The sequence below is a fragment of the Neovison vison genome, chromosome 10 (assembly GCF_020171115.1).
Source record: "Neovison vison isolate M4711 chromosome 10, ASM_NN_V1, whole genome shotgun sequence".
NCBI lineage: Eukaryota > Metazoa > Chordata > Mammalia > Carnivora > Mustelidae > Neogale > Neogale vison.
The window spans coordinates 52,344,192-52,360,399 of NC_058100.1; the positions used below are offsets into that span (position 1 = coordinate 52,344,192).

Below are 16,208 nucleotides of genomic sequence, written 5' to 3' on the forward strand. Positions count from 1 at the left end.
AACAAAAACAAAAACAAACAAAAAACCACAACAAGACCAAAGTACCCAAAGGGGAAATAGTGGTTACAGTGATACTCTGTAGGGTTTAGGCTGGATAAGGAAAGAAGAGAAGGTTAGAGGTATGGTCTAGTAGGCTAAAATAAATAAGAAGGGTCTGCAGAGTTTTGGCTGTGATGAAGTCAAGAAAGGCAAGTATGGGAGCCAGGAAGTGACAGCTGGAAGGATGGGAGGTTCTGAAACTCAGACTGGACTTTGAAGGCTGAGTGTTCTTTCAGTCACACTGTGCATTGCTTCCCTGATAAGATAACTAAGGTAGCAAATGAATTTGTCTAGCAACATAAAATTCACTGCCAGATAAGTCTTTCCTTCAAGAAGTTCTGTATAAGGGTGCCTCAGTCATTGGGCCTCTGCCTTCGGCTCAGGTCCTGGTCCCTGGTCTCTGCTTGGCAGGAGGCCTGCTTCTCCCTCTTCCACTCCCCCTATTTGTGTTTCTTCTCTTACTGTGTATCTCTCTGTTAAATAAATAAATATTTTTTTTTAGTACTGTATAGATCCACTTTTATGTGCTTTTGATTTTGTGAGTGTTGTATATTTTATGAAATTATCCCCTTTTTGAATCCCATAACCCCTTTTTATTTTTTTATCTTTTTTTAAAAGATTTTATTTATTTATTTGACAGAGAGAGAAAGATCATAAGTAAGAAGAGCAGCAGGCAGAGGGGAAGAGAGAAGCAGGCTCTCTGCTGAGCAGGGAGCCCGATGCGGGGCTCGATTCCAGGACCCTGGATCATGACCTGAGCCGAAGGCAGCCACTTAACCAACTGAGCCACCCAGGCGCCCCAACCCCTTTTTAAAAAAGGACTTTTTAGAGAATAGTTTCAGGTTCACAGCAAAATCGCGAGGAAGTTGTAGAGATTGCTTATATACTCCCTGCCCCTGCATATGTGCAGCTTCTGCCATTATCAACATCCCACACCAGAGTGATACATTTGTTACAGTTGATGAACTTGCTTCGCACATCATCATCACCCAAAGTCCACATTTTACATTAGGGTTCACTCTTGGTTTTAGACAGTCTGTGGTTCTGGACGAATGTATCATGGCATGTATCCATTGTTATAGTATCATACAGATTCTTTATTTGCACTACCCTAAAAAGCCTCTGTGCTATGCCCATTCATCTCTCCTTTTCATCCCCCCAACCCCTAGAAAACCACTGATCTTTTTATTGTCTCCATAGTTTTGCCATTTCTGAAATGTCTTAGAATCATACAGTAACTAGCTTTTTGAGATTGGCTTCTTTGACTGGGCAATATGCATTTAAACTTCCTCCAGGTCTTTTTCATAGCTTGATAGCTCATTTTTTAAAAAAGATTTTATTTATTTATTTGAGAGATAGAGAAAGAGCACAAGTAGGGGTAAGGGCAGAGCGAGACACAGACTTCCCACTGAGTAGGGAACTTGACACAGGGCTTGATCGCAGAAGCCCAGGATCATGACCTGAGCTGAAGGCAGATGCTTAACTGACTAAGCCACCCAAACCTCTTGATAGCTCATTTCTTTTTAACCCTGAATAATATTACATTGTCTGAATGTACATAGCCAACTTTGGATAGTCAAAGATATTCTTGCCATAGTTGTGTCTGGATCAGAAGATACATGTAGATATTTGTAAGGCTTTAATAGCATTTTTCTAATATGCCATGAAGTAATGATGCTAATTATGATTTGGTGCCCCCTCCCCTTTTTTTCCCAAGTCAAATAAGAATGCCCTTCCTTTCTTATTTGGAAATTCTGTAATTTTGGAAAATTGTTATAAAGAGAGCCCAGTAAAGAAAAGGTAATGTAACAGTCAGTGCTAGTCATCATTTAGCTGAAGATTTTCTAAGTAAGAATAAGATTTTTAAAATACTGCCATTCTTATCAATTTTATTTACTGTGTTAATCTGTTTTGGCTAACCACCCAAAGACGCTCCTTGAATTCATGAATTTTTGTTTTTGTTATGGAAAGGAAAAATACAGTATTATATGGAAACAATGTTAATGTATATATAAATTTACACCAGGAGTTACCTCAATTGAATATCAAGGCAGCAAGCATTTGCTATGTATTCATATACCTTATACTGAGAAAATAAAAATTATAAATTTTTAGGAAATCTTTATGCATATTTTCCATTAGCATTTTTTCACTGAAACAGAATTTAACTTAAATTTATCATTGTCTATCACTGAAGTTAATGTCGTTCTTTTGTTAACTGAATTTCCTAAGCATATTGGTGTGTGGGTGTGGGATTTTTTTTTTTTTTTACAAATTCAGCATATAACTCTCAAGATTTAGTCCTTGCCTGTGTGTTTTATTGCTAATGCACCACCTACTGGTAAATCAATGAATAAATGACCTCTCAGATTTAGCAGACCTTCTGTCTAGTCCAGCACTGTCTAAGAGAACTTTCTAAAATGATAGAAGTGTTGTATATCTATGCTGTTCCAGGTGTATGTGGCATTTGAGCACTTGAAATATGGCTAATGTTCCTAAAGGAAATTGTTTTGAAATTTGATCTAGTTTTAGAAAATTTAAATTTTAATTTAAATAGACATGTGGAGGGGGGCCTAGGTGGCTTAGTCGGTTACGTGTTCAACTCTTGATTTTGGCTTAGGTCATGATCTCCATATGGAGACTGCTTAAGATTCTCTCTTTCTCTCTCTGTCCCTACCCTTCCCTCTCTAAAAACAAAACAAAACAAAAGAAAACAAAAAACCCCAAAACAAGAAAGTAGTAAAAATAAAAATAGACATTTGGCTAGTGGCTACCATATTGGACAGCACAACTCCAGTCTTCAATAGAGAAAAAAGAAAAGCCAAAATACCGAGAGCAGACGTCTTAGGAAATTTATTGCAGCTGCCATGTAGATTAACCACTATCGTAATTCATTGGAATTATTGCCATTCAGGAATAATTCTGCTTTGGAAAAGTTGTAGCCAGTTCTTCAAACTTCCATTGATGCGATATCATTTGGAAACATGCATTTGATTCCAAGTCTTTGGGATTGCAGTGGCCTTTGCCTCTCTCTCCAGGCAGATGATCTCTGCTTTTGTTGTTTTTGTTTGGTTAATTGGTTGGCTTTTAGTTTTCATCCTTTGCTCTTTGGAAGGACTCCCTGGCCATTTCCATGTGAGCTTTCTAGTAGGCATGGAAAAGCTTTTAAAATGTTAAAATGTATTCCATTAACATTTCCACTAATTGAAAATTAAGGAAAAGTTAAATGAGCAAACACATCTGTCTATTGTAAATCATTTTTAGTGAAATTCTCTTAATCTCTTTGTGCAAGCTTCATGTTTAAAGTTGGTTACCAGCAGAACTAGCTGGAGTTACGTCCCTAATCAGAAAAGGAAGTCATGTGTTTTCAAACAATGTCGGTTTGTTTTAAATACGCTGATTGAGCTAAATCACTAGGTACATGTCTTTGGGGATAGAACATGGCTACTAATTACAATTCTAAGCAGGCTCAATGATAATCATTATGTAACTTTCTGAAGTCAGCTTTTTCTACCATAAACACAGATATTTAGAAGAGTCAGAGATCCTGTAAAATATGTTTTACAGTCTGTACAATTCAATAGAAATTAGGTTTGGTAGTTAAAGACTAATTATTTCCCAAATTCTCATGTAGCATTGCTTGATATCAGATCATTCAACCTATTATCCACGACGAAAAAAAAAAAAAAAGTATTGGGAATAGTTATAAATCTGTTATGTTTTTAAAAATATGAATCAACTAAGTGGTTGGGCTGCATATAGGTTTTTAACTATCCCCCAAACAAGGATGTTTACTTAGATTTTATTTTAAGAACTGAAGTAAAAAAAAGAAAAAAGAAAAAGAAAAAAAAAAGAAAATATCAACTACTTAATGGAGTATCTTCTCATCAAGGTCTAAGTTCCTCATTAGATGAAATTATCACTAGGACCATTTAGAAGCGTGGGAGTCTTCCATCACAGGGATCGATTGACAATGCTGAAATACTTTTTTTTTTTTTTCCCTAAAATGTAATTCAATGCCTTTTTAAACAACAATTAGCAATTGGTTGCTCCACTAGGTAACTTTTAGACACATATCCTTTTGGGGGAGGTTAAGAAAAGCTTCTAAAGCTTTATAAACCTATATCTTTAAAACACTGAAATTTACTGAGCAAGAAATACTTTTTTTTTGCCTGATTCTGTTAATCTAATTCCTTTCTGGGGTAGTGAAAGCACTAGACCAGGAGTCAGCATACTTGGGATCTATTTTTTTTTTCCTTACATATTTCCTTTTCTTTTAAATTATTTTTTTTCCATTTTATTTTATTTTATTTCTTTTCAGTGTTCCAACATTAATTGTTTATGCACCACACCCAGTGCGCCATGCAATACTTGCCCTCCTCACTACCCAGCACCAGGCTCACCCAACCCCTCACACCTCTCCCCTCCAAAACCCTCAGTTTGTTTCTCAGAGTCCACAGTCTCTCATGGTTTGTCTCCCCTCCCGATTTCCCCCAACTCACTTCACCTCTCCATCTCCCCATGTCCTCCGTGTTATTCCTAATGCTCCACAACTAAGTGAAACCATATGATACTTGACTTTCTCTGCTTGACTGATTTCACTCAGCATAATCTCTTCCACTCCCATCCATGTTGATACAAAAGTTGGGTATTCATCCTTTCTGATGGAGGCATTGTACTCCATTGTATATATGGACCATATCTTCTTCATCCATTCATCCATTGAAGGGCATCTTGATTCTTTCCAGTTTGGCGACTGTGGCCATTGCTGCTATGACCATTGGGGTACAGATGGCCCTTCTTTTCACTACATCAATATCTTTGGGGTAAATACCCAGTAGTGCAATTGCAGGGTCATAGGGAAGCTCTAATTTTAATTTCTTAAGGAATCTCCACACTGTTTTCCAAAGTGGCTGCACCAACTTGCATTCCCACCAACGGTGTAAGAGGGTTCCCCTTTTTCCACATCCTCTCCAACACGTATTGTTTACTGTCTTGTTAATTCTGGCCATTCTAACTGGTGTAAGGTGGTATCTCAATGTGGTTTTGCTTTAAATCTCCCTAATGGTGAATGATGATGAACATTTTTTGTGTGTCTGCTAACGTTTTGTATGTCTTCTCTGGAGAATGTCTGTTCATGTCTTCTGCCCATTTTTTTGGCGTGATTATCTGTTTTGTGTGTGTTGAGTTTGAGGAGTTCTTTAAAATCTTGGGTATCAGCCCTTTGTAGTGTCATTTGCGAATATCTTCTCCCATTCCGTGGGTTGCCTCTTTGTTTTTTTTGACTGTTTCCTTTGCTGTGCTTGGGATCAATTTTAAGGAACCATGCTTGACCTCCTTCTCTCTTTCACTCTTTGTGTTCCTTGCCCTAGACCACACAAACACAGTAAATCAGTTTCTAAAATTGAATTTCCAGTACCCTTTTTATTTATGGACATATTAGGGTACATTTTCTACGGGATGACACTAGCATCAGTGGATGATTGGGAATGCTGATTGGGATCAGTGTGAATGAGCTAATGTGAAATTTAGAGTTCAGATGGAATTATAGGTATAGTGATATGTTTAGGCCTATGTGCCTCCCACTTTCCCTATGCATGGTTAGTTCAGTTCTTTCCTGTTTCTCAAATCGCTCCTTTTCTTATTTCCAGTAGTAAAACCCTCACCCATCTCAAATGTCATATGCCTAAACTATGAAAATAATTTTTTTATGAACTTCCTTCCTTTCAGTTTTGTTCCCTCACTTTAATCCATAGTATAAACAGGTGAATATTCCCTAAGTATTGCTTTAAATGTCCATATGTTCAGAACCTTTATGTTGTTTCCTAATTACCCCAGGATAAAATTTACAAACCTCAGCCTTCCACAAACTGACTCCTTCATAATACTTTTAAGACTTAATCTTCAACCATTTTCCCTCATAAAACACTGTATGGTGAAAAAAAATATTTCCTTTCAATATATGGATACTATTTAAGGGTATCAGATATTCATATGTCTTTTCCTTTATTCCTATTTCTTTAATATAGATAACTAAATATTTGAACATGATATTAAGGCTTCATCTCTACTTATGAATTGAAAGTAGAGGAACTTTTAGATTTACTATTTCCTGCCGTAAAATATTACTGATGCTGCCAGATTTTACATGTCAGAGCAGTATTAGGCAGAGAATTTTTAGTGTCTGTGTATGAGTTTTGAATTTTCTTGGTATTGATTTTCTCCAAAGGATGGCTAGGTATTACTCTTGTCTCAACTTCAGTCCCCAGAACTGATTTTCTGGTGGCCACTGACGATTTCTTCTGCCAGACTCTACGTCCATTATACTTTCAGTGGATTCCTGTTCTCTACTACTTTGGCCCCAACCTCTGCTCTGGTATTTCCCTCTTTCCATGGTTCACCCAATGCCTATCTCATTGCTTGGGTCACAGAGACATTCCACCTACGTTCAGATTCTATTGTTCTCATTCTGGTTCCATGACCTAGCTCACAGAGCTGGGTTTTTTGTTTTTTTTTTTTAAAGATTATTTATTTATTTATTTGACAGAGATCACAAGTAGGCAGAGAGGCAGGCAGAGAGAGAGAGGAGGAAGCAGGTTCCCTGCTGAGCAGAGAGCCCGATGTGGGATTCCATCCCAGGACCCTGAGATCGTGACCTGAGCCGAAGGCAGCAGCTTAACCCACTGAGCCACCCAGGCGCCCTCACAGAGCTGTTTTGACTTTAATGTTTCCTATCGAAATCCTACCTGCGATGAGAATTTCCTCTCATAAACCACCTTCTTTTTCCCATTCAAGTACTAACAAGGCCTGACCTGCTTAGCTTATGAGATCAGGTGTGTTCAGGGTGGTCTGGTCACAGACTAAATCACCTTTTTTCCTGAACATTGATTGGTCTCTTTGTTCTTGTTTCTGTAGCACTTTTTCTTTTTTTCATGCCACATAGTTTTTGCACTTATTCACCATCAATTCTATGTGTCTAGTTTTTTTCTCCCCAATATTATTGCTGGGGTACTTCTTGACTCCCCCCTTTTTATCCACAGTGCCTTGCTCAAAGGGAAAAACACAATTGTACCCAATAGGTGTGTGTTCCTTAATTGCTGAATGGACCTCAAAGTAAGAGTAGCACTTTGGGGAAGATTTGGGTCACTAACCTTATGTTTCATTTTTCCACATTAACTTCAATGGCTTATTTGGGTCACATCAACAATTCTATTTATTTATTTATTTATTTTGAGGAGAGAGAGAGGGCAAAAGAGAGAGTATGCATGTGAGCAGGGTGGGGGAAGGGTAGAAGGCAAGGGAGAAAGAGAATCCTAAGCAGGCATCATGCTCTGCGCTGAGCTGGACATGGGGCTTGATCCCAGGATCCAAGCCAAGATCAAGAGTTGGATACTTAACTGACTTAGCCACCCAGATGCCCCAACAATTTAAGATTTCATTATATAAGTACTTTCTTTTCCAGCTGTAGCACCTGCCAGCACCTTACTGCTTACATTTCAAGCCATGTTTTATAACAGCCTGATACTTATCTTATGAAAAATTCATAGAGTTTTTTTTTTAAAGTATTGTTTAGTTTGTCCTAATTAAAATTATATCATGGGTGAGTTTGACAAAATTTTTTGAAACAGCCTAAAGCAATATATTAATTTTTAAGGTGACAGTGGCTGATAAATTTCCAAATTCTTGTACTGGCCTGGCTTAGCAATAGAAGTTAGGATAAGTGGGGTGGTATTTATTACACAGCATGAGGGTAAAGTTTTGTTTAAAACACACTAATTTCCTGCTTATCTGGAGACAAGAAACATTACCTGCTGCTTTATGAGGAAGACTTTTAAAGCTGAAGATGAATATGAATGTCCTGGTATAACTGACATTTCCTCTGCAAATTGCATGCTGCCACATGGAAATCAAAGGGCCAGACAAGGTTTCTTTTTCTTTGCCATGTTATGTCTATATGAACATTAGAAGTATTAATTTGTTTTCTATGGTGTCAGGAAAGGGTGGATATCTGTCACTAATTAGTTCATGTCGCCAGGGAGAGTACTGCAGTAAAAAAGGAAATATTTTTCAAGATGATTGATGAAGTTAAGTCCCTAATGACCACAGTTACTTCACTAAGTATGAAATTGATATTATCATAACCATATGCTCATTACATCATCACAACTACGTTTTAACAAGTGCCAGGTGACATAGGTATTAGCATGTTTTTTAATCGGGTGTGGAAAAACTAAATTTATCTATTTTTATTGAAATTTCCAATAAATTTTGAGTATCTAGAAACATCTCAAATTTCAGAAGAATCAAATAAGATTTATTTACTATTATTTATTAGTAGGATGTATAATCTTAAATATGCAAGTACGAGAATTGTGATCAAGTTTCATTTGTAAGTGCCTAGATAATACATATATAACTAATCTGTAATAACCCTGTGATTTATCATCCTTATTAAGGTATAGACCAGACACTACGAATTATTTAACCATGTTAAGGCTTATTAAGTGCTTTCTCTGTAAAATGGCAGTGACACTTCACAGAACTATTGTGGGAAATAAATGATAGGCCTAGAGTTAGATACCTAGCATATAACAGGCACTCAATAATTTTATCCACCCTTCTATTTCAAGAACTGACTACCATAAAGAGATTTACTCCCTAATTGTACATAATTTGGTTTTGTATACAACATTCTGTGAGTTCTTTGTGGTTATAAAGTGTCTAAAAATCACAAGTACTCAATAAATGTTTATGTGAAAGGCTAAAACACAAAGAAATTTGCCCAAGTATTCTAAATATACCAGTGACCAAAAAATATTTTAAGTTGTTGCTTAGGTAATTCAAAGCATTACCATTATCTGATCAATTTATTGATAATAATTAAATCATCTTGAAGAGAAAGTCCTTTAAGTCTTTTTGAGAATGTCCTACCAGAAGCATAATAGCAACAAATCCGACCCAATTGATTGCTAACAGGAGGTATGCTTTGTGAGTATGATGATGACATTGGAGGGTTGCAAGATTTAAGCAAGATTTTCTCTTCTACAGTCTTTATAGACAAAGCAATGGCTGTTCTCATGGCCACTTAAAATTCATTTTGCCAGCCTTACCATTCATAGTGTGTTAAGACCCGTAAGTTTTAAAGGAGTGTTTATTTTTTTATTTTTAGTATCATAATCTATGTGTAACTCTTTAAATCATTGGTGAGAAATTATAAACACTCACATATTTTGCTTTTGTTATGATTAAGATAAAGAATGAATTAATGCATTAATACTAATGGGGTGCCATGTTTCCATTGCTTTGGCTAATGAAAACCAAGTTGTTATTTATGATGATGATGATAGTTGATGATTGTGGTGGTGATGGTGAAAATAATGGTGATGGTCGTGGTGATGAATTGAGATTAAAACCAACTAAAAATGGATTACTTCTCCAAATGCTAAAATTTGACTCTAGATTTTGATGGGAGTTTAACTAAGGTTTTTAAACTTGTTCTTGCTTCATGAAAACCACTTTATCAAAACAAAAGGAGCTTTTTCTAGGAAATTAAAAATTCTAACCATTGAGATAATTACAGTGAGGTCTGTAGTGAGGCCTATTGCATCCTTATTTAGCCAAATCAAGTGAAGCCCGAATCATTCTGACCATCTTTATTCAACTGTTATTTGGCAGAAATCTAATTTTGCTTCCACATTTATTCATGTCCTTTCTGATTTTCGTATTGTCAGCGGAAATATTCTTTCCAGAACAATGGCAAATTTCTCACCTTCTGTGTGATTATCTCATCCCATCTGTGTGTATACACACAGACTGATTTCATGACCCTGAGCAGCACCCTATATCCAGGCTTTATTTGAGAAATGACCTCTTAGCTCTCTGCATCCTGTTTAGAGTAACTGACATTTATTTTACATTGATACATAAACTACAGAGCCTACCAGTTGCATTCTTGCTAGGCAAGATGCCAGGCCAAGTCTGTAAGCCGTCATTGGAAGGCACCATGGTTAGACAAAAATCCCAAGAAGTGCTGAATCTTTGCACCAATCCTGGGTTAAAATGAGCTCGACATATGAGACATTTTATTTTTGGAAAGTGGGACTGAATAAATGTGAATATTCAATAAATTCCAAAAAGAAAAAGTGTTCCTTTTTTCCTCATTCCCTGAAGATTATCTGCACCACTCCTACAGCATGTGTAGTCCTGTGGCATTTCAGAATTGATGGGCTCCAGATGCAATCCCAATTTGAACTTGTTGGCTGTGGCCAGTCTCCCCTTGACCCCCGGCATTTCTGTAGACATATGTTCACCAAGAAGAATCCGTGAAATAATGAGACTATCAACCAAGTCCACAGGCAGGAAAAACCCTTTAAACATTAACTTCAAAGACAATCATACTTTGAAAAACACAATATAAACAGGAAAAAAAGGGGAGGTAATTTTAAGCTGCTAGCAATTAGGCACTAATTAGTTTTGTTCAATTGTGTAGCTGCCCAGTCCAGCGGTACCACTTGCATCTCCTTCGAATGTATCACGATTCCTCAGACTAATTTTTCTTAGTGAAATGAAGTCATAATTTGGAGACTAACATAATAAAGATATATCATAAATATAAATAGATCTAACTAACTGAATTTCTGGATTTTATTTATATTCAAAACCCAGTTAGATAGAAAGTTGACACGTGTCTGTTTGGCTCATCCTTGATGATCAGTGCCACAGGTTAGCACTGAGTCTGGAACATCATCATTGTGTAAGAACCATATTATTATATTTATTTTTGTTAATACTTAAAATATCTAATTCAAGCTCTGTAGAAGTGAATTTATTTTCATTTATCTTTTTGAGTAGGGAATATTTATACTAAGAAAATTATGATACTTTCTTTGAAGATTACGTCCTACTCTCTAATAAACTAGATGTAAAATGTGGAGTTGATAAGACCAAATATATCAACATTCCAGTTACTCCAGGGAATTTTTGTATCCTTTGAGAGCAACTCTCTGATTTAATATTTCTTTTTTTTTTTTTTAAGATTTTATTTATTTATTTGACAGAGAGAGATCACAAGCAGGCAGAGAGGCAGGCAGAGAGAGAGAGAAGGAAGCAGGCTCCCGGCTGAGCAGAGAGCCTGATGCAGGGCTCGATCCCAGGACCCTGGGATCATGACCTGAGCCGAAGGCAGCGGCTTAACCCACTGAGCCACCCAGGTGTCCCTAATATTTCATTTTTAAAAGTCTGTTTTTTTTTTTTTTTTGCCTAAGAAGTGGAATGCATGCAATAGGAATTTTGAATAATTGATAATTCCCATCTAGTTGTGTCCTGTGAATCCATGGGCTGAAACAAATGATCAGTATAGCAAAACCTTGAGTGGTGTCAGGCATAAAAATTCTTAGAGCCAAGTTACAGTTTAGGAATGGACTGTATTCCATCAACAGCATTAAGTTTCTATTATTTACAAGTCACTGTATAACATGTAAGGGATATTAAGTACTGTAGGAAGTAATGGAATATGGAATAATATGAAAGACATGGTCTTTACCTCAACAAATTTATAAACTAATAAAGAAAGAAAGAAAGAAAGAAAGAAAAAGCAGTTCAAACAAAGCAGACAGCAGTCAGGACAGGTTTGGGGGCCAAATCTGTATTCACTGTGTAGAAAGACACACAAGGCCCTATCTAGAGACTTTTCTGGAAAACAGAGTTATACCAAAGTTTCAGCTTAGCAGACAGAAGCCAATGGTCAGTTGGTGGGAGCAAAGTAGGAAGGGGTCACTTGTAACCGGTGGAGCACAGATATATGACATTGGGATCAACTTCATTTTACTTTCAAAGAGAAGTTACTTCCCCTGCTTTAAAATTCCTTTGGATCCAAAGAAAACCAAAGCTGGTGGCATCACAATTCCGGATTTCAAGCTGTCTTACAAAGCTGTAATCATCAAGATAGTATGGTACTGGCACAGAAACAGATACATAGATCAATGGAACAGAATAGAGAACCTAGAAATGGACCCTCAACTCCATGGTCAACTAATCCTTGACAAAGCAGGAAAGAATGTCCAATGGAAAAAAGACAGTCTCTTCAACAAATGGTGTTGGGAAAATTGGACAGCCTCATGCAGAAGAATGAAACTGGACCATCTTCTCATACCATACACCAAAATACTCTTAAAATGGATGAAAGGCCTAAATGTGAGACAGAAAGCTATCAAAATCCTAGAGGAGAACACAGGCAGAACCTCTGTGATCTCGGATGCAGCAACTTCTTGCTAGACATGTCTCCAAAGGCAAGGGAAACAAAGGCAAAAATGAACTATTGGGACTCAAAGATAAAAAGATTTTGCACAGCAAAGGAAGCAGTCAACAAAACCAAAAGACAACTGACAGAATGGGAGAAGATATTTGCAAATGTCTTATCAGATAAAGGGCTAGTATCCAAAATCTATAAAGAACATATCAAACTCAATGCCCAGAGGACAAATAATCCAATCAAGAAATGGGCAGAAGACATCAATAGACATTTCTCCAAAGATATACAAATGGACAACAGACACATGAATAAATGCTCCATATCACTCTACATCAGGGAAATATAAATCAAAACCACAATGAGATACCACCTCATATCAGTAAGAATGCCTAAAATTAGCAAGTCAGGAAATGACAGATGTTGGTGAGGATATGGAGAATGGGGAACCCTCCTACAGTGTTGGTGGGAATGCAAGCTGTTGAAGCCACTCTGGAAAACAGTGTAGAGGTTCCTCAAAAAGTTGAAAATAGAGCTACCCTATGACCTGACAATTGCACTAGCACTAGTAGGTATTTACCCCAACGATATAAACGTAGTGATTGGAAGGGGCACCTGCACTTACAGCAGCAATGTCCACAATAGCCAAACTATAGAAAGAGCCTAGATGTCCATCAATGGATAAAGATGTTGGATGTATGCACACACACATACACGTGCAATGGAATATTACCCAGTCATCAAAAAATGAAATCTTGCCATTTGCAGTGAGGTGGATAGAACTAGAGAATATGATGCTAAGCAAAATAAATCAATCAGAGAAAGACAATTATCATATGATCTCACTCATATGTGGAATTTAAGGAAAAAAAACCGGGGCACCTGGGTGAATCAGTGGTTTAAGCCTCTGCCTTTGGCTCAGGTCATGGTCTCAGGCTCCTGGGATCGAGCCCCACATTGGGCTCCCTGCTCAGCAGGAAGCCTGCTTTCCTTCCTGTCTCTGCCTGTCTCTCTGCCTACTTATGATCTCTCTGTCAGATAAATAAATAAAATCTTTAAAAAACAAAACAAAACAGAGGAACATAGGTGAAGGGACGGAAAAATAAAACAAGACAAAATCAGAGAGGCAAACCATAAGAGTCTCTTAATCATAGGAAATAGACTGAGGGTTGCTGGAGAGGGTGGTGGTAGGGGGATGGGATAACTGGGTGATGGACATTAAGGAGTGCACATGATGTAATGAGCACTGGGTGTTATATAAGACTGATGAATACTGAACTCTACTTCTGAAACTAATAACACATGATATGTAATTAATTGAATTTAAATTAAAAATAAATAAAAATAAAATGCTAAAAATAAATAAAATTTGTTTGGTTCCTTCCCTGTACTGATTGGACTAGATCCCTGAGAAAGGTCATCTAAAGAGCTCTTTCTGGGCCAGAGTCCAGGAAGGGGGATAAAGCCAGCACAGTAGGGTTTACCAGGGTGCTGCAGCAGGTATGTGATCCCAGTGCTGCCCTGGCCATGGAGCTCTTGCTGTAACTGACCACCATGCTGCTGCTCATACAACTGAGCTTCATGGCCAAGTTCTATGGCCAAGTTCAACATCACCTTTTACTGAGTGCTCTGTTTCACAGTCTCCACTAAGGCCTATTGCAGCGTTCAGATGGTGGAGAATATGAATATCATCAGGTGGTTTGTCCAGGTCTTCAAGTACTTATAGGGCCTTCACTTTGAGACAGAGGGCCCCCAGAAGCTGAAAGTGAACCATCCTTGTGTCATCATTTCTAACCACCAGAGTGACCTAAACATGATGGGCCTCTTGGAGCCCCTCTGCAAGTGTTATGTGTAGAGCACCAAGCAGAAGTTCTTTTCACGGGGCCTGTAGACCTGATCATGTGTCTCAGCGACATCTTTATCAACTTGCAGTGCTCCAGGACAAAATGTGACTGTGATGTCTGTCATGGATCAGGACATGATCAGGGAGAACCTCAAAATGTGGATCTACCCTGAGGATATGCGAAGGATAGTTGGAACCTGCTACCTTTCAAGAAAGATGCCTTTTACCTGGCAATTCACGTGTCGCTGCCCATCATTTCTGTGGTGTACCCCACAGTCTTCTCTTTCTATGACCCCAAAAGGGAGTTCTTCCTTTCGGGAACATTCAATGTGGAGATGTTGGATGCCATCCCCACCAGTGGCCTCAGTATGACTGATGTCTCCAGGCTATAAGGACCACCTTCTTCCATATGTCCAAGACACCCTAGGAGAATGGAGTTACTGCAAGGCCAGTCTAGTAACCAAGGCCACAGGGAAGAGAAAGACTGGGGGGCTGGATGGCTGGGAGGCAGTACCTGGCTAGAGAATGGACAGAGGAACTCCCTTTCCCTATTCCCCTGCCCCAGCTGCCAAATATCACTGTGTCTTGCTCCTGTAGCTCCCCTGGCTTTCATTCATTCCCCTTCTGGAACTGGCCTCAGATTCAGTACCTTGAAGGAGGAGAGTTATCCAGACCCTTCCCAATCCTTGAGGGCAGGGCCTCATCCACTTTCATGCATTTAGGTTCTAGAAGTAGGAATAGGCCAGGGCTCAAATGGGCTAACAGGGCTAGCCTGAGCTGCAAGGTCTCAGGGCAAATGGCCAGAAGTAAGGCCCTCTAATCTGAACCTGCAGGGTAGACGCAGGCTCCTGCTTCAGGTTCTCAGGGAAAGGAGGGGCTCTGGAGGGACCAGGACTCCCAGTCTTGTGCAACCTGGGCCATAGCGAGCCAGAAGCAGAGTCTGCAACTCCTGTCAGCTTTGGAGAAGAAATCTCCTGAGCCCTACAGTGACTTGGTTGTTACTTCTTATAAACAAACTCTTGGAAGTACAAAAATAAAATAAAAATAATGGTGTGGTGAGAAGCCCACAAGTCTGTTAACACAGAAAGCTCCTAATACCAAGGTAAATTGCCATTTCACTATATATCTTTCTATTTGCAGAACCACCCAAAGTCACTGTGATGCCCAGGAATCAGTCATTCACAGGAGGATCTGAGGTCTCCATCAGGTGTTCTGCAACAGGTTATCCCAAACCAAAGATCACCTGGACCATCAATAATATGTTTATCATGGGTTCACACAGGTACTGGGTTTGTATCATGTTCTTTGTTTTTACTGAATGAAATGTTGGTGGAAAACCAATGAAAAGTTGGACAAAAGTAATGTGACTAACTCCCTAAGGTTAAGTGAGTTTTGTCCAAATCCACAGCTTTCGATTTTCTAAATAGGCCAGGAAATGGCCATAAAATAATAAATGATGAATTGACAGAGTTTGATATTCTTCAGTCTTGAGTGTAATAGCTGGGCCTAAGAGCTTCACAACGTATTTGTGTCGCAAACATGATACCATAACACTTGGTTTACTTTGAATCATGGACATGAGGAGAGTGAAATTTCTGTGGGGCACAGTAAGGTGGAGTTTTCACTAATCTATTAAAAATATGGGTCCTGGGATTTCACAGAGGAAAGAAGAGGCAAAGGACAGAGCAGTATCTCTCATTAAAATGTGTGCAGACGTTCTTTGCAATTCCTATCCACTTTTGCCATACTACATTGAGATGGATTTCATCTACTGGATGACGTCAAAAGACAATGAATCCTCTCATGTGTCTCATGAGCATGTGGGACACAAACAAGGAAGTTTCCAGCTATCGAATTTCCATTGTTCTGGGTTTTGAGGAGAACGAGAGCTTAGGTATAAGCCAGATTCTATTCCTAGCCTCACCCCTGACTTGCTGTGTGACAAGAGGTGTTGCATCTCTCAGGCCTACACTTTGAGGAGCCACTTAGCACAGCAATCGATGCAGAGTGTGATTGCCTGGTTGCAAATTCCACTTCATCCATTTACTAACTGTCTTTGGGCAAGTTATATAATCCCAA

The 16,208-nt window shown here is 38.4% G+C and overlaps 1 protein-coding gene across 1 annotated transcript in view; it reads left to right on the plus strand.

Moving 5' to 3' along the window:
- Positions 1-16,208, plus strand: part of HMCN1 (hemicentin 1) — a 470,681-nt gene that overhangs the window by 215,481 nt on the left and 238,992 nt on the right. The window contains exon 12 of the mRNA XM_044267297.1: positions 15,270-15,411. Coding sequence (XP_044123232.1) covers positions 15,270-15,411 — 142 coding nt within the window. The remainder of the gene's footprint in view (positions 1-15,269; positions 15,412-16,208) is intronic.